This window comes from Anas acuta, chromosome 1 (assembly GCF_963932015.1).
Source record: "Anas acuta chromosome 1, bAnaAcu1.1, whole genome shotgun sequence".
Classification (NCBI taxonomy): Eukaryota; Metazoa; Chordata; class Aves; order Anseriformes; family Anatidae; genus Anas; species Anas acuta.
The window spans coordinates 151,180,807-151,197,448 of NC_088979.1; the positions used below are offsets into that span (position 1 = coordinate 151,180,807).

At 52.4% G+C, this 16,642-nt stretch overlaps 4 protein-coding genes across 10 annotated transcripts in view; 2 read left to right on the forward strand and 2 right to left on the reverse strand.

Moving 5' to 3' along the window:
• The window catches only part of DMC1 (DNA meiotic recombinase 1), a 30,153-nt gene extending 27,060 nt beyond the window's left edge, over window positions 1–3,093 (reverse strand). For 4 of the 5 annotated variants that reach the window (XM_068666142.1, XM_068666166.1, XM_068666159.1 and 1 more), the window contains exons 1-2: window positions 3,010–3,093; window positions 2,006–2,106 (exon numbers count right to left, since the gene is read on the reverse strand). The gene's annotated coding sequence lies outside the window, so the exon portion shown is untranslated. The remainder of the gene's footprint in view (window positions 1–2,005; window positions 2,107–3,009) is intronic. The other variant, XM_068666149.1, reaches the window with a different exon arrangement.
• A 48-nt stretch (window positions 3,094–3,141) lies between these two features.
• Window positions 3,142–5,698, forward strand: CBY1 (chibby 1, beta catenin antagonist). 3 transcript variants are annotated; one of them, XM_068666280.1, is made up of 5 exons: window positions 3,142–3,239; window positions 3,869–3,952; window positions 4,111–4,216; window positions 4,300–4,415; window positions 4,700–4,915. In XM_068666280.1, exons 2-5 carry the CDS (start codon window positions 3,875–3,877, stop codon window positions 4,838–4,840), a joined length of 441 nt encoding a protein of 146 aa, XP_068522381.1. In that variant the 5' UTR covers window positions 3,142–3,239; window positions 3,869–3,874; the 3' UTR covers window positions 4,841–4,915. The 3 variants fall into 3 exon arrangements, with proteins under 3 accessions (XP_068522381.1, XP_068522373.1, XP_068522390.1); XM_068666272.1 differs by lacking the exon at window positions 3,142–3,239 and adding an exon at window positions 3,316–3,504; XM_068666289.1 differs by lacking the exons at window positions 3,142–3,239; window positions 4,700–4,915 and adding an exon at window positions 5,254–5,698 and having other exon boundaries at window positions 3,550–3,952.
• Window positions 5,699–5,702: 4 nt separating this feature from the next.
• On the forward strand, window positions 5,703–7,365 carry TOMM22 (translocase of outer mitochondrial membrane 22). Its single transcript, XM_068666301.1, has 4 exons — window positions 5,703–5,955; window positions 6,047–6,165; window positions 6,260–6,377; window positions 6,613–7,365. The coding sequence occupies exons 1-4, from the start codon at window positions 5,848–5,850 to the stop codon at window positions 6,685–6,687; spliced, it is 420 nt and encodes a 139-aa protein (XP_068522402.1). The 5' UTR covers window positions 5,703–5,847; the 3' UTR covers window positions 6,688–7,365.
• JOSD1 (Josephin domain containing 1) lies at window positions 6,774–16,287 on the reverse strand. The gene is made up of 4 exons (XM_068666227.1): window positions 15,544–16,287; window positions 11,169–11,297; window positions 10,841–11,035; window positions 6,774–9,980 (listed from the first exon to the last, which is right to left on the reverse strand). The coding sequence occupies exons 1-4, from the start codon at window positions 15,729–15,731 to the stop codon at window positions 9,881–9,883; spliced, it is 612 nt and encodes a 203-aa protein (XP_068522328.1). The 5' UTR covers window positions 15,732–16,287; the 3' UTR covers window positions 6,774–9,880.
• Between the last annotated feature and the right edge of the window lie 355 nt (window positions 16,288–16,642).

The following is a 16,642-nucleotide window of genomic DNA, read 5'->3' on the forward strand; positions in this document are numbered from 1 at the left end:
AACAAAGCCACTCTCATCTATCATCCATTCTGAAATTACACTGAAAAGCTGTGTCTTGAATTCATCAATACTGAAACATGATCTTGGGAAACCAGAACTGAAGTAGATGTACAAGGCTCAACTCAGCAATGAAGGGAAAACCTAGGGTTTAAGGGAAGAAAGATGACAAATCCATGTAGTTTTTATGTGAAAGATCACTGTCAGACAGTTCTTTTGGATGACAAACTCCGTATTTCTGCCAGAGGCATAACTGAAGCCTTGAACAGCCAGCTCAAGTATCAATACACTGTTATCAGTTCACTAGTTCAGACAAACCTCTGATTGTACTATCTGCATGACCTGAAAGCATACACACTCTTTAGTTTGGATTAAGTAACAACCAACGTTTCAATTGATGCAGAGCCTATAAAAAATAGAACTGTCATATTTAGCAAAAGAAGAATTAAAACATTTCTCCCTCTCCTTTTCTTTTATTTTAAGGAAGGTGATGTCAGCAAGAGAGAACAACCAGACAGTTTGCTAATATAGCTATTTAGAACCTTCAGGAGACAGTAAAAGCCCTCTGTGAGAAGAAGAAAATGAAGAACCCAAGAATAAGTAATAAGCTCAGGGCGAAGGCATGTGTGTTAGGTGAAGGTATATTATTTGGGTAAGACATAGAGGGCAAAAATGAGTGACTAGAAATCAGAACAGTGCTTTTCCCTCATTTGAATATTTTCTTTATAAAACTTTATTATCCAGAAGACAAAGGCATGAACTTTCCTGGTTATCACTCGGTGATTTAATTTAAGGGTAACACCCATTACACCTCCGTGTCTTCAAAAGTCACAGTACAACGGATGATTGCATATTAGGATCCCTGTAAGAATCAATTAATAGATGCCTACACATCACTGTGAAAATCTCTATAGGATAAGTATTAGTTCCAGACTGCTCCTGTGATGATGGATTTCTGCATCTCATTTTACTGACTGTTTCCTCTGCCTAGCTATACACATTTTAGTGAGGGCCTCCTGGTGGTGAAAACTGTGACAGTCAAAGAGGAGGAAAGTAGTTTGCAGTGAGGTGAGACAGCTGGCCTCTTATCTCTTGAGCTGACTATAATGAAAAGAGAAACAGAAAAAGAGTTGTTTGCTTCATCAATAAAATATAGGTGAGATACATAGTCTGATATCTATGATGCTAGAAGAAAGGGCATAATTAACTGCAGAACACTGAGGTAACAAATTACCTCACTGCTGAAGAAATTAATTGGGCATTAAATTAATTTCATTATATATATTAAAAAGAAGTATAGGTTTTACACTCAGTCTACTCAATCTTATTTAGCCCACCAGTGAATACAGCAAGCTTCAAGCAGCAATAATTAAAATGAATGTTCTCTTTGACATCAGAATAAGCCTGGATTGTCTAAGTTCACTAGTCGGTGGAGTTTCTCTCTAATTGTTGATATAACAGAACAATCTTACCTCAGTGTATATGAAAAAAGGCAAGAGAAACACTGTGGAGTTAAAAGCGTCTCTCAGATCATCTAAGCTGTATTGATTGCATCAATTCTGCATTGATTGCAACCTGAAAAACCTGAAGATGCTCCAGATTAGGCCACCAAGAATAGCTTGAACTTATTCCACAACTTCTACACTGTCATGTGCGACAGCCCCATCTTTCATCCTGTCACTCTCTCAGCCTTCCACCAGATTTCCCAACGACGTTTTCATAAAAAGAGACGCGGTTTCCTTACATGATGACTGCAGCATGCAGGTTCCTCAGTGTTCAATAAGCTTTTGCAAACCCTAAGTGATCTCCATACTCATTGTGCTGAGAGGTAAGACTGCACTAGGTGTTCCCTTCCCCACAAAGTGACAGGCACAGAACACGGCGCTGCACCATAATGCTTTTAACACATCTAAAGTCACGTGTCAAGCTATCCCTTGGCAGGAGAACAATACAATATATTGAGAGGCGACGCTAAAAATAGCAACGGTCAGTTCATCCCAATAACTACCTGATATAAGTGGAGATAAAAACACCGAAAGCTGTTGCCAGGATAGCCTGAGAGGTTGGTGCAGCGAGGAAATTCCACGGCATTTTTTGAGGAAATTAAGTCTGGCAAGAAATGAAATTTAGTAAAAACACGCAAAGGAAGAAAGATTCCTGAAGTAAATCATTCTGAAAGCCAGACACTGAACCTCTTTCTCTTGCTCTCAAACTTCTGGAGCTTTCTGAACTCTCATTCACGAGCCCTACGGACTGTAAAAGGCTCCCCGTACAAACTAGCATCTGTGTGCACGGCTGTGAGGTGTACAGAAATACGCGTTCACGTCACACGCCAAGGTGGTGGGGACAGGCTGCCTGCCTTTCTCTGAGCCTGCCTTTGTCAGAGGGTCACTGCGAGGCCCTGGATAAACGGGACTGCTTCATTTTGTACTAGTCACCATGTGTTACTACAACGCTCATCCTGCCTAGTGCAAGAACTCTCATGCACAACTGGATAATACAGTTTTTGTTATCATACAGAATACATTTATTTACAATTATAATACAATTATAACTTATTATACAGAATACGGCATTCCTCTAGGAAGGGGAACGTGACTACCCCTACGGAGCTGGCAAGGCACGTTTAAAGCCTGCTCTCCCCCTCCAGTAACAAACTCCCTGAGCGTCTATAATGGAAATATAGGTGCCTTTGAGCATCTCGTGGCATTTCTTCTCCCCTCTGGAGCTCTTCTGAGCATTTATTTGGAAATTCAACGTTTTCAATGCCTTTAAGAACAGTTGGGGGGGGGGGGGGGGTAAGAAAGCAAAGGTTAGGAACCGAGTTCTTCATTCCTGCGCGGTCTCTGACCCACAAGCACACATTTAGGGGCAGATTTCCCATCCCATAACTAACTTTATGTTCTCCCCCTTTTTATTCCCACTTTCTCGCCTCACTTCCCACCCTCCTCACCACCCCGTACGGCTGTTAAGCGCTGAGCAGCCCCGCAACCCCACAAAACCCCCACCTACCCTCCACAAACCCCTCTAACCGCCTGCCTACGTTCTCATTTTCTCCTTTTTTTTACAGCTTTCCCGTTCCTCCCGCTCCCATTTGCCCTTATAAGGAGGGCTCCCCCCCCCCCCCTCCCCTCAGGCCCCAGGGCCGTCGCCATGGCGACGCAACGGCCGCAAACCGCTGCCGGGCCACGCGGCGGAGCAGCCCACTGCGCGGAGCGGCCGGGGGTCGCTGCCCCGCTGAGGTGATTTTTCCCCCCCCCCCTTATCCCCCATGGAACAGCCCGCTCCTGCCGCCCCCGCACGGCGGGGCAGACCCAACCACCGCGAGGGCGGGGGGGGGGAGGAGGGGAGAGGGGGGTGGTGTTTCGCGGAGCCCGCTTGTTGCGCTACTGAGGTGCCGGGAGGGGAAAGCGGAGCCAGAAGGGAGTTGGCTTTAAGGGGTTCACTGCCCCGCGGGCTTCTCCTCAGCGCGGACCGGGCGGGTGGCTCCCCCCGTCCCTTCGAGTGGTACGGCCCGCGCCCCCCTAGTATTGGGGGGGGGGAGGTGGCGAGTGCGCATGCGCCGGCCGCTGTGGGGCAGGGGGCGAGGGCGGGAAGGGCCGGGCGGCGGTTCGCGGCCGTTGGGGAGCTGACGTCACGGGCGGGCGCGCGCCGCTCCCCCCCAGCCAACCGCAGCGCTCGGCTCGGTCACGTGGCCGCGTGAGGCGCGAAGGCGGCCGCGTGCTGAGGGGGGGGGGGAGGGGCGCGGGCGCCTCACGGAGCCGCCTCAGGAGGGGGGCGGCCATCGGCGGGACCCGGCGCCTCAGACCTCAATCTTTTTCTTCTTCTTCTTCTAATTCTTCTTCTTCTTCTCCTTCTCCGGGGAGGGCAGGGCGCCATGCCTCTCTTCGGGAGCACCTTCAGCCCCAAGAAGACGCCGCCCCGCAAAGCCGCCTCGCTCTCCAATTTGCACCTGGTAAGCCGCCGGCTGGGGTCGCAGGGTGCCGAGGTACCAGTGGGGTGGCTCGGGGCTGCATCGCCATAGCTCAAATCGGGACTCTGGTTGCTAAGAAATGGGAGAACGTGGTGGTGGTGGTGTGTTACTGTTCACTCAGTGTGCTCCGCTCCCTGCAGATGGATAGATCCACCCGCGAGATCGAGCTGGGACTGGAGTACGGCAGCCCCGCCATGAACCTTGCTGGCCAGAGCCTCAAGTTTGAAAACGGCCAGTGGGTGGCAGGTAGAGCGCAGCTCGGCGTGTGCGGGTCTGCCATGGTCGCGGGTGGCTGACGGTCCTTATGGCGGTCTCTTTGTTTCCTCCAGAGTCAGGGAGCTTCACGGGAGATCGCAGGGAAATGCAGCGCTTGCGCAAACGGAACCAGCAGCTGGAGGAGGAGAACAACCTGCTCCGCTTGAAAGTGGATATTCTGCTGGACATGGTGAGTCCTGGCTGAACCTCCGCCTGTCTGCAGCCGCGGAAGTGCCCACGTGAAGGGTTCTGGGAGCACCGAAGGAAGCGGCTCTTACTGCAGGGGGTGCACCCCACTCCTTCTGCTTCCCACCGCTCTGCAAGAGAGCTTTGGTGCCAAAGTTAATGTGGCAGTAGCACAGTCTGATCTTACCTGCTCATCCTGCAAGAGGAGAGGTTCCTCCAGCAGCAGGGCTTGGCTTTAGCATGACTGGGTAGGCCAGGAGCCCCTGCAAGTGCCATGTTTCCTCTTAGCAGGGAGTACATCACTTTTGCCACTCCCAGCTCTGCCCTAAATGTGAAGTCAAGTTACAGTCACACTTTCTGGTCACAGATCAAAGCTCCAGGATCTTCCCTGTGGTCTCCCATCTCCTCTGTATGCAGGCCTCTGGGTGAAGGAATTCCCAAGCCGTAAATTCACTGAAACTCAGCCTTACACAACGCTCACAGCTTTCACACTCAAACTCTGGAGACTTTTTTTCCTGCAATGGGTTTGTTTATACATTCTCAGCACATTAAATGACTTCGCCTCTATGTCAGTCTGAAAAAAATGCGTTCCTTCATCGTTTCCTTTCCGTGTGTTCTTCCCATGTTCTAAAACTGGAAAGCTGCTTCTGCGGCTGGAGCCCTGCGCTCAGCAGAAACTTGAGCTGTTTGCCCCTTGTGCTGGGCTGTCTGAGCGGGGCGTCTCCGCTCCCCTCTCGCTGAAGTGGGAACACACACACGCTCTCACACGGGTGCTGGCTCATGGCTGTAAATTTTTGTGATGTTTCTGGAAAGCGCCTCATTGTTCGCTGTTTGCCTCGCAGCTCTCCGAGACCACCGCCGAGTCCCACCTGATGGAGAAGGAGCTGGAGGAACTGAAGAGCCACAGCCGGAGGAGGAAGTGAAGAAGAAGAAGAAGAGGAGCTGGCTGGAGGAGGAGGGAGCCAGGAGGAGGCTGGCTTACGAGTCCTCCTTGCCCCTGCGGGCAGCATGCCTGGGACTGGCTTGGACTTGTGTCGGTACTAACACAGGGACTCTGTTCCACGCACAAGATGCCTGTGGTGCTGTGGGTCCTATAAGAGATGCTGCAGCGCCTGATCAGGCGCAGCACAGCGCTGTTAATCACCACTTGGCTTTTTTTATCGGAGCACTTTACAGCCTCCCTTCCCGGCCGTGTAACTGCAGGTACCTAAAGCGGAGCTTCCCCCTCCGCTGCCTCCCCGTGCAGCCTCACCCCTTTTTCCCATTAAACGTTGCCTGGAACCCAAACCCCCGACTGTCCGCCGCCTGTTTGCCACCTCCGCGCTGCCGGGTGGCGCTGTCCCCGCGCCGTGCCCCGCTCCTCCCCCGGCGCCGCTGCTGCCGCGGTTCCGCTTCCTGCGCCTCGCTGCCCCGCTCCGTCCCCGGCGCTGCTGGCCATGGCCGCCCCCGCGCCCCTGCCTGCCGACGAGCTGCTGCCCAAGGGCGGCGCGGGCAAGGCGGAGGAGCTGGAGGACGAGCTGGAGGAGGACGACGACGACGAGGAGGTAGCGGCGGGGAGAGCAGGGGGGAAAAACCAACCGAGCGGGGTGACCCTGGAGGCCGGCAGGGCCCTGACCCCGCGTTTGTCTCCCGCAGCTGGACGAGACCCTGGCGGAGCGGCTGTGGGGGCTGACCGAGATGTTCCCCGAGAGCGTCCGCTCGGCGGCCGGCGCCACCTTCGAGCTGTCGCTGACGGTGGCGCAGAAGGTGTACAGGTGAGGGCGGCCGCCGGGGGCGGGCTTTTTGGGGACGCCGAGCGGCTGCGAGCGGCCGAGAGGAGCCTTCCCCACGGCGCTTTCCCCTCCTTAGGTTCTCCAGGGCGGCTCTGTGGATCGGGACCACCTCCTTCATGATTCTCGTGCTTCCTGTCGTCTTCGAAACCGAAAAGCTGCAGATGGAGCAACAGCAGCAGCTGCAGCAGCGACAGGTGAGGCTGAGACACCGCAGCCCTCTCCTTGCCGTTCGGTCCGGCTCCCGCACGGCCTCGCGGGCATCAGGCGTTGGCAGAGCTCTGGAAATCGGAGCGTGATTTGCGCCGTGCTGTGGTTTCGGCTCCCGCCTGGCCCCAGGGCTGTTCATTGGCCCCGCTCCAGCTGGGGGAGGGCAGCGAGGTGCAGCCCCTTTACACATTCTCTTTTTTTTTAATCAATTCTTTCTTACAGATCCTCCTCGGACCCAACACGGGGCTGTCTGGGGGCATGCCAGGGGCCCTCCCTCCGCTGTCCGGAAAAATCTAACTGGTAGAAGCTGCGTTGGATTCGTATCATGTGGGAAGACCTTGAGATTATGCTGTATTGAACTGTTGATTTGTTGGGTCAGGGCATTTTTTTTTGTTTGTTTGTTTTTATTTTTGGTTATAACTTTGGGACATTGACCTGTTCATAACGTGGGGGGGGGAATTCCCCCCGTCTGGACCTGATGATGGCTCCTGCCTGCATTTTTCCCCCTGTACAAGTCGTGAGTCTTTTCTTTCATTCAGTCACCGCGCCGCTACCAGGTACAAAGAGCTGAAAGCGGGGAGCTCCTAAACCATCCTGGGGCTCAAGTCGGGCTTCAGCTGGCAGCGGCCAAACCCTCACCTTTCGGGGCTACCTGGAAGCCTCAGGACACCGGCGATAGAACAAGTAGCGACTGTCCCAGCAGGTGAAGCGAAGGAGGAGGAAGAGGGGTTACAGGTAGCTGTACCCCCTGGAGAAAAAAAAATAATAATCCTCTGGGCAGCCACGTGTGCAAATATTTTCACTGCGACTTCGTGTGTGTGCGTGTGGAGTACCGAGGGAGCAGCAGCCCAGGTTAACAAAGATCACGTCCGTGCTGATCCTCCGCGTCGTAGAGTAGACCTTCAGATATCAGCTGCATATTTTTTTGTATCGAATATTAAATAAATCCAACCTGAGCAGTGTGGTTTTAATAGATGGCCCTGCGAGAGCCTCAGTTCTTTCCTCGAGGGGAGAGGGGCTGTGCAGGGGGGGACCCTTCTTGTTCAGGCCCAGTGTTGCTGAGGGGGAGGAGGGCCGGGAAAATTTGGGGTAATTTGAGGGAGTTTTTAGAGAGATTTTACGAATCTAGAATTCTGATTCTAGAGGCTTTGCCTCAGCACCACCAACCAAGTCTGGGGGTTCTTAACTCTCCCCAAGGCCTCCATTTTATAACCAAAGAAAAAAATTTATTTTTCCTTTACATAACTTGTTACAGAACAACTCAGTTGAACATACAGAAGTGATAGGACATTTATATGGAAATTGTTTTTTTTTTTTCCCATTTTTTTTTCATATTTGGTTAAACAAAATACATCTCTGTAAACAAACCCAAGACGAGGCTCTAACAAAACCAAACAAGCAAGAAAACAAACACGGGCTCCCCCCCTCCCCGCGGGACGGGGCCGGTGTGCCCACCCCATCGCAGCAGCCTCGCTGCCCCCAGGGCTGTGACCGGTCAGTTCCCGTTACCTGAGCAGCTGGATCACGCTATTTTGCCCCAAAGGAGAGGTGCTGACGGGCGAGGAGAGGAAAAGCAGCCCCAAAGTCCTTTAAAACATCTTTGCATATTGTGCACTGATCCGTTGGCTTGCAGTTTCCATGCAAACAGGGTTTCTCCAAAGTGCGATTTTCAATCAGCATAGAAAACGTTGCTGTTGAGATTTCTTTTTTTTTTTTCCCCCCTTTCCTCTCTTGAAGAAATGGCTTCAAGTCAGGAGCAGAATGGCTGCAGGCTTCGCATTCTGCTTGTGAAGTGTTTAAAAACTCTGCCGGCTGGTATCGGTCACTGGAATGTGTTACGAAACGGGACTTTTTATAGAAACCTTGGGTTCTTAAAACACAGGAGCTGGCTGCGCCCGGCTTCAGGAGGCTGCGCTCAGCACGCTGCGGGGCAGCAAACACCACTGGGGTCCTGTCATCACACAGCCTCTGCCCTTGGGAACGGCGAGGCGCGGCGCAGCGCTCCCGTCCGGCTCCAAACAGCTGCTCGCGCTTCGCAGAGCTCTCAGGGACAAAGAACTGAGAGGGAGTGAAAAGCCCGCAGCCCTCCGAGGCTTTGCTACGAGCAGAGCCGCTGGAGCCCCTTCCCCTCCCTTCCCTTCCCTTCGGTTACTGTTTAACCCCCAGCTCACATGGAAAGGAGGGAAGCAAACAGCAGCCCGGCCAGGAGCTGCTAAACGCAGCGAGCTCTGCTCCGAATTCAGTGCCGTGGAAGGAACGACAGCGTGCCCAGCGGACAAACCAACCCACCCAGATCCCTCCCGGAGGCTCCGTGGCCAGTCACGTTTTCCCCCGCAGAAGGGAGGGGAGGGAGAAGCGATCTGCCCCTTAGTGGAATGTTTGGCAGCCAGCGCTCAAAGAGAAGTTGGTTCAACCACCAGGCCCCGGGCTGAAGGTTCTGGTGGAGCCTCTGCATCTCCCACATCAGCTGCAAGTGACTACAGAACGGCAAAACCTAACTATGATCGAGCCTTCCCTCCCTAGGATGATTTTTTGCCTTCATAACTTTAAACTCCCTGGTAGAAAAGCTCCTTCTGCGACATCCTGCGTGACATTTGTGACCGTGGGCTAGACTTGTGGAAAGAGGAAAGTAAAGAGGGAATGAATTCCCCTAAAAACCCCTTCGGGGTTATTCCCCTCACCGAGCAGCCCCTAAACCACCGGGTGACCATGCACAAAACCAAAGCAGCCTCAGATGTTGAAGAAAACAAACCCCAGGACAGTACCAAAGCCCAGGCAGACTGCTGCCTCCACCAAGTTCAGAAACCTGACACTCCTCCACGAGCCTGCGCTTGCTGTTGCCACATCGCCAAACGACCGCTCAGGCACAGACAGAAATCCTCGGAGATCCTGGGGAGGAACCCTCTAGCTACCCAAAGAAATTCTTGGAAGATGACACTTCTTTTTTTCCCTCTCTAATTCTTGGCACAAGCCACCCCTACGAAGCGCAGGGTCGTGCTGAGCACCGTACCAGTCCTAGTGTTCTTAGAATTGCAGACGCCTTCATGACTACTTGTTTTGGAGACGTGCGGAGGAGCGGCAGCGTGCTTGGCCCCTGCTCCTCCCCAGTAAGCTCTGCGGGGAGTTACTGACCACGCGCAGCCTTGGATGATTTGGGGAAAGGGAGGCCAGAGGCTTCCATGCGCCCTGGTCCCAAAGCCCAGTTTTTAAAGAGCGCGATGCCTTCTGGTTAGCTGAAGGGCACACAGCTCGCTCACCTTTGTAATTAAAGTGATTAGCTTCCAGTTTCCTCCACTCTGCCCTCGATTCTTCCCCACCCACCGCCCCCAGTGTCCTAAGCCACTGCCCTATTGCACCAAGGAAGAAAGGAAAGAGCCTAGGAAAGGAAGGTCCAGAAGAGAAGAGTCGGGGCACCCATTATCCAGGTTTCAGGATGTCAGGAGTTCCGAAAAGGGGCAGAGCTGTAGTGGAAGGACAGAGTGGGTCCGGGTCACACGTCAGCTCGCCAGCTCTGATGTGCTTCCACCTCCTCTGGCACCACCAGCAGGAGTTCACAGTTCTTTCCTCTCAGCTGGTGTTTCAAAAATTTCCTGCAGCAAGGTAAAACAGAAATCTGGAATATTTTGGTGATGTTTTTCTTTTTCTCCCCAACACCACCTTTTGGATGTCTTCACCCCAGATCACAGCAGCAGAGTGCCACCCAGCCACCCGACGTGGTTCTGCAGCCCCTTCCTGCCCATAAGCTTTTTTCTAACAAACCTGGATTAATCGCAGTGACTGTGAAAGTCAAATAAATGATTTCTCCGCTATCTTCCAACCCATGTTTCCAAAATTCACTCTGTAGCAAGCCCAGATTTATTGAAGAACAGCACACACACATGATTAAATCTACCAGAAGGCAGATTTGCATCGCTTTAACCTGGAAGCGCACAAAAGGCTTACGTTCCGTTTGCCAAGACTTGCATGGCAGGACAGGCTCTGCAAATACCGCTCACGTGCAATAAGCTGGAAAGATCTTTGTGGGGAAATGCACAAACGGATTGGTATCTGATCACACTGGAGCCCCCGGTGGAGCAGGTGGATGTGGCCTGGAGGAGGCTGTGGCCCATGGAGAGCCCCTGCAGGAGCAACCCCAGGCCTGAGCTGCGGCCCATGGAGAGCCCCCGCAGGAGCAGGGGGTCTGGGGGGAGCTGCTGCCCACCCGTGGGGGACCCGTGCTGGAGCAGTTTGCTCCTGGGGGATGGATGGATCCTGTGGTACGGAGCCGTGTGGGAGCAGTGCTTGGAGAGCTGCTGCCTGTGGGCAGCCCCCGCAGGCTCAGTTCAGGGCATCCCACGGAATTCAACCACAAATGTTTCCACCCCAAGTTTTTAAGAACAAATTCCCATCAGGGAAGGGAGAACAGGACAGAAACCCACAAATACACACGAAAACAACTGAACAAACTCACCTGAGCTCGCTTTCACCTCCAATCCACTCCGGCACCTTGAGTTTGGAGTCGAGGTTGTAGTAGGTGCCTCCCACCTCCCGGACACAGATCCAGTGCTGTCGCTTGAGGGGGAGCTTCAAGGGACCCCAGCAAAGGCTGGAGGGCAGGTTCATGATGAAGCCCATCACGTTGGACAGGGCAATGACATTAACATCCCTAGGAGAGTGCAGAGAACAAACGATAAGAAGATTACGTTCTGGTACTCTAACATCATCTGTTTTGTGTGTTTTTTGTGTGTTTTTTCGTTACAGACAGCAGCCATCTATGGAATCACACAATTTCTCAATACCTGCGCTTGTCCCACCAAACTGCCTCATAGCCTTTGGTCTGAAGCGCTGCCATGATTACGTTCACATCATAGTTCCCATTCCCCAGCATGCTCTTCTTGTGGGGCGTCACCATGGTGTTGGGAGACAGCCTGCAAACAGAACAAGAGGCTGCTCTAGCAGGTGCTTGTCGAACCCGTATTCCAAAATTGCCATAAATCTCTACGCCTGTTTTTACAGGGTTTGTTTGTTGTTTAACCATGAACTAGTCAATTTTCCCCTCATCCCTCAAACCAAGGGACCGAGGGGACTAAATAACACCTTAGCAACAACTTTGTTACACAAAACCACCAAGGATCCTAACTTTGACATGACAGAATGCAAAGTGTGAAGCTTTTTCCTCTCCTTGAACTCATCCATACTTCTGAACAGTGCTTTAATTATCATTCCCTCAGTTGAGGGCTGAAACAAACACCAGTTTGCCGTTTAGAACAACGGTTATCACGACTTCAGGAGTTTAACTGTCACCATCAGTCTTGATGACTGGATGAGATGGCAAGAGCTAGGGTAGGCTGGCTGCAGGAAAAGTTGTTCTCCTGTCCCCTGCTGGTAAATGAAGGGTATTCGCACACAAAGCCATGAAGACGTTTGGGTTTGGGGGGTTTCTGAAGCACTGCCACTGCTAAAAAATTACAATACACATCTATCTGTTGCTGTAGGTAACTGAACAGCTAATTTTGCTGCTAACAAATCTTTTAAGCTTTAATAAGCTTACCAAGACATCACTTGTACTAGTGCAATACATAAAAATCCAGAATCACAGTCCATGGTGTTATTATGGGGAAAAAAAGAAATATTTGCTGTCTACAAACACAGATGATGGATGCAAGTCATAAAAGATGGAGACTCATACCAATAATAATAATAATAAAAAGCCACAGTCATTTTCACAGTTTTATAGGTATTTTTTCCCCCAAGAGACATTGTAAGGAGGGAAAAGGATGAGGCAGTGAGTTACTATGAGGACAAATGGGTTTCAGCTGCTGGAGGAACAAGCACAGTGGGGAAACTGGGAGCCCCTCAGGGCAAGGTCATGCAATGCCAAAGAAGAAAGTGAAGCCTGAGCCCAGTTCCGTTGTGATGGGCTTCTCTTCTGAGTGCTGAGGACTCCGTTAGTGCTGGAACAAGGCTCAGGTGTTTCACATCACCCAGCTACCTACGTTTCCCCTGCTTCTCCTTCACATTGGCTCCATCCCCGTGCTCCTGATGCTCCTGCAAAGCCTTAGCTCGGCCTTCAGCATGGTGCAAGTCCTGTAGGCACCGCTCCTCCCAAAAGAGCACCTCAGCATTCAGGTACAGGGCAAGGCGTTTCAGACCAGCAAAGGCTAGGAAAGGCACGGACAGATAAACTTCTGCATCAGCTGTGTCTTCTTGTGGCGCAGCCAACTACTGAAGAACAACCTGGGAAGGCTGCTGTGTTACCTACAGCAGGGAGAAGAGCCTGGAACAATGTGGGAACCCCAAAATCTATCAGTACCTGCCGCTGGGCATTTCTGAGCAAGGTCGTGGCACTTGCAGAAAGTCAGAGTGCCCAGCCTCCAACTCTCTGCTGTGCTTGATAATCTTATAATCACAGAGATGCTGCTGCAGCTCGTCACAGCCCTGCCAGCACGGCCATAAAGCAAGATCACTCAGCTACAACTAATTCCTCAGGAACACTGCTTCAACCTATTAGCTCTCATGAGCACTGGCAAGCCAGGAAAGCCTCCCAGTTAACAGGGCTTGGCTCGCACAAGCACCCCCTTGTGGCGCAGTTTTCCAGAGACAAGCTCACTCGAGGGCTGAAAGCACACATTTATCTTTGTCCTTTCCTGCAACTTTCAGAGCTCCAGAAGTGAGATGGAAAAAAAAAAACAGTAAGAGGTAACACGCTAAGAAGTGTTACCCATGAGCAAGCTTTCATCAAGAATTACCCCAACACACTCCTACTCACATGCACCTCAATGATGTCCAGTCATCAGCTGAAGGATTCTGATTAGACAAGGAACTAAATTGCCTTCCTCCGCTTTAAAAATAATAAAAGTATTTATCTAGAGACTGAAGAAGACTGACAAAGTTAGACAGAATCCCTGGTAGTAACCCTTCCAAGCTTCCTAAGTCACAAACCTTTGTCACCATGTTGTCCTAACGGAACGGGCTCAAACTCCAACACAAAGTTGTCTTTCCTAACCAGATCTCAACAAACAGGCTCAAGGGAAGCGAAGCGATTTTGTTTGTATCTCCACGCAACATTTGGAACGAACAATCTCCCTTCCTGGAACAAAAGCCAGAGAAACATCAAAAAGACAGTTCTTGGACTAGGGAAGAGAAGAGAGGGAAGGCTACAGAACCAGAGGGGAGCTCGTAGCAAGCTCTGACATAGACTTGAGATAATGATAATAATCAGAGGACACTGGCCTCAAGCAGTGAAGTGCAACAAAAGGGAAATTAATGATTAAGCAACGCAGTTCAATTATTCTTCAAGGGATGTGGTCAGCGCTACAGAAAGCTTATTTGCAATTTCACTACCTTGTCAACACCAGGCTTAAAAAAGAAAATAAGAATTGTACCCAGCACCATTCCTGCAGCGGATTAAATACACACATTGGTCCGTTGTCACATTCATTAACGCACAGACTATGACGAGACACAGGAAAGAGAAACGGAGAAGCACTGTATAAAGGCAGCTAAGACCACACTACTTAAAGGCAAGTCGAAGAGCCAGACAAGTAATAACCCAACGCAGATGCAAGGTGGTGGCGATTCTTGTGCCTATTTTATAGCTCATCTGTTTCTGACAGATTTCCACGGTTATTCCATACTTCTGTGGGGTTGAATCAACTGCGTATCTTGATCTGAATGCTAAAATGGATCAAAACCAGGCTGGAAGGAGAGAGAAATTCTTCCTTCTAGGGTAAGCGGTCTCACCAGAGGAGCAGCACCTCCATCTGAGAAGTTGCAGGCAACGCACTAATTCTCTCTCACCAAGCCCAATGAAAACCAACTAATTAGATCACCGCACCACCTCTATCACATGGACTGCCCTGGTGTGCTTCACGCCAATAGGAATCCATCTGCGATTGAGATTCTGACAATCGCTGCTCTGGAACAAAACCACAGAGTCCTTCCGCTGGACAAAGAGCGCCTTCACACCGCTGCGGATCAGCTCCTCTTGGTGAATAGGAATATTATCTACAACACCGTCATAAACAGCATGGCCATCTGATAGCTGCGGCTGCCCATCACCACGATTCTTTCACCAAAGAAAGGCAGGCGTGTACTCAATGAGTCAAGCCCCTGTTCCACAACTGTGCTCGTTTTTGGGACGGCAACACCAGGCGAGCAGCTCCCTGAGACTGCTTTGTCCAACAGGACCCGCACAACTGCTGCCACGGCGCGTGATTTGCTCCATGGAGCTAGCGCAATGTGCTGTTGGTTGCTGGTAACGGGTATCCAAGCATAACCTACGTTGTTCTAACAGTTATAAGAGCTGCAGATTGAGCATCAGGGGGAGACTCCATTTCCTCTTTGATTCCTTAGCTTTTCAGCAGTGAAAAGCCATCAGGGTTTTCAAAGGCACGCTCAGGACAATTTCCACAAACAAAGTAAATAAAACAGTGAGTAAAATATGTGCTATTGTACAGGGCACGCTCATCACTCACAGTTATTCCAGTAAAACTCAAAGATGCTTTTATTAGTTATGTGAAACTGCCAGGAAACGCTTAACAATGCTGCAGAAAACATGGATCTAGCTTCTGAAGTCAAATCCGGTTTGATAGAGTACCCAGGATCTCACAGCACGGAAAAAAAAAACCTACAGCACCTGAAGAACTTCATGTAACTGCTTGAGTAAGTCCCTCAATGGGCAAAGCTTCTGATTTCTAACAGCTCAGAAGTTTTGCAGTATGAAATGGGGAAGTTTTGGGGGTGACCCCTTTGTCATTCCTGCTGCTTTCGCTCTCTCAAGTCCATCCCCACCTCCGTTATTAACGTGAAGGCAACGCACTGACACCAGGCAGGGACACGAGTATGGAAGGTGGGTAGAAGATGCATTAGGGTGGGTGTGGGGGAAGAGATAGTGTAGTAAAGCACATGACAGCACCTGCAACAAAGCTTTCAGACCCAAATCCGGCAGCCAGAGTAGTTTGAGAAACAAGGAAAAAAAAAGGGGGGGTTTCTAGATGGAGAGAAGGGAGGAAAGAGGCAGGAGAGATGTTTAAAAAGAAGCTATTATTCAGTTCAAAGCAGTGGCATACTCTGAACACCTTTGTTCTGTTTCTCACCCAAAATAAGACCTGAGGATCCCTCCAAGCAACTGAGGAGAAGGGGAAGCCAACGCCAGCGCAGGGAGCGTCCTACCTCTGAAAAATCTCCTGCAGGGTTTCCCTAGTGAAGGCGTTGCTGTCCTGGAAGACATTGTTGAGGGCATGGAGGGCACACAGCTCCCTGCGCTGCTTCTCGTGGTAAATATGCGGCGGTGGCGGCGGCTGGGGCGGCTCCGCTGATTCCGACTTGGCCTTGTCACCTTTCCATGGCACGCAACTCATCTTCTCGCGGGGCGGGCGGCGAGCGACGAAGGCGCCTCGAGTCTGTCCACCAAGAGCGAGGCCAGCAGCCCGCTGCCCCTTTACCCCAGCGGCCGGCCCCTTCAGCTCCGCGTTACCCCTCCTTCACACCCCACAGCACCCCCCCCACACCTCCCATACCCCGCTGAGCCCCGGCGCGTCCCCTCCCGCCCCCCCCCCGAGGCCCAGCAGCGCCGTTTGTGTGCGACCCCTCACGGGCGGAGCCCTCAGCCCCGGGCGGGCGGCAGCTGTGCGCACCGCTCCTTCTCTTCCATCGCCCGCCGCGCCCGCAGCAGGCCCCGAGGGGGGGGGGGAGCACGGCGGCGGGGCGGGCCGAGGCTCCTCAGGGCGCCGAGAGGGGACCGGGGGGGATCAGGGGGTCGTCGGGGGAGGCTCAGCCGCCGCCGCCCTGCATCGCCCCTCAGGGAGGAGCCGTTAGAGCCGTTAGGGCCGTTACGACCGTTAGGGCCGGCAGCGGGACGGGGGGGACGAAGCCGCCGCTCGGCCCCGGCCTCCCCTCCCCACTGCGCATGCGCGCCGCGCCTCAGGAGCTTGTACAGCCCCCACAGACCCCCGGCGCGCGCCTCCGCTATGCCATTGGTCGGCGCGGCTGTCTGTCACAGAGCTCCTCTTTCTTATTGGTTCCTCCGACAGAGTGCCCGCCCACCGAGGTGGGCGCTGCCCATCTGTGGTAGCGTCTTAGCCCCGCCCCTCCACCCGAGCTTTCCCCCTCCGATTGGCTCCGCGCGCTGCCCGTCAGCACTCCCGGCCCTCCCATTGGGCGCACAGCCCCCGACACGTCGCGCGCGCGTCGCGCCGCCGAGGCCACCCCCCCGCTCACCAACCCTCACCAACACCGCCTCTCCCATTGGTCCCCTCCGCCCCGCCCTCAC

Bases quoted from the DNA above. Each gene is read 5' to 3' on its own strand.
- CBY1 (XM_068666280.1), top strand. From the start codon at position 3,875: ATGCCTCTCTTCGGGAGCACCTTCAGCCCCAAGAAGACGCCGCCCCGC. The intron at 3,953-4,110 runs GTAAGCCGCCGG...CGCTCCCTGCAG, and splicing joins CGCTCTCCAATTTGCACCTG to ATGGATAGATCCACCCGCGA. The intron at 4,217-4,299 runs GTAGAGCGCAGC...TGTTTCCTCCAG, and splicing joins AAACGGCCAGTGGGTGGCAG to AGTCAGGGAGCTTCACGGGA.
- TOMM22 (XM_068666301.1), top strand. From the start codon at position 5,848: ATGGCCGCCCCCGCGCCCCTGCCTGCCGACGAGCTGCTGCCCAAGGGC. The intron at 5,956-6,046 runs GTAGCGGCGGGG...TGTCTCCCGCAG, and splicing joins AGGACGACGACGACGAGGAG to CTGGACGAGACCCTGGCGGA. The intron at 6,166-6,259 runs GTGAGGGCGGCC...TCCCCTCCTTAG, and splicing joins GTGGCGCAGAAGGTGTACAG to GTTCTCCAGGGCGGCTCTGT.
- JOSD1 (XM_068666227.1), bottom strand. From the start codon at position 15,731: ATGAGTTGCGTGCCATGGAAAGGTGACAAGGCCAAGTCGGAATCAGCG. The intron at 11,298-15,543 runs GTAGGACGCTCC...TTCTGTTTGCAG, and splicing joins CTGCAGGAGATTTTTCAGAG to GCTGTCTCCCAACACCATGG. The intron at 11,036-11,168 runs GTATTGAGAAAT...GCACTCTCCTAG, and splicing joins GTTTGGTGGGACAAGCGCAG to GGATGTTAATGTCATTGCCC.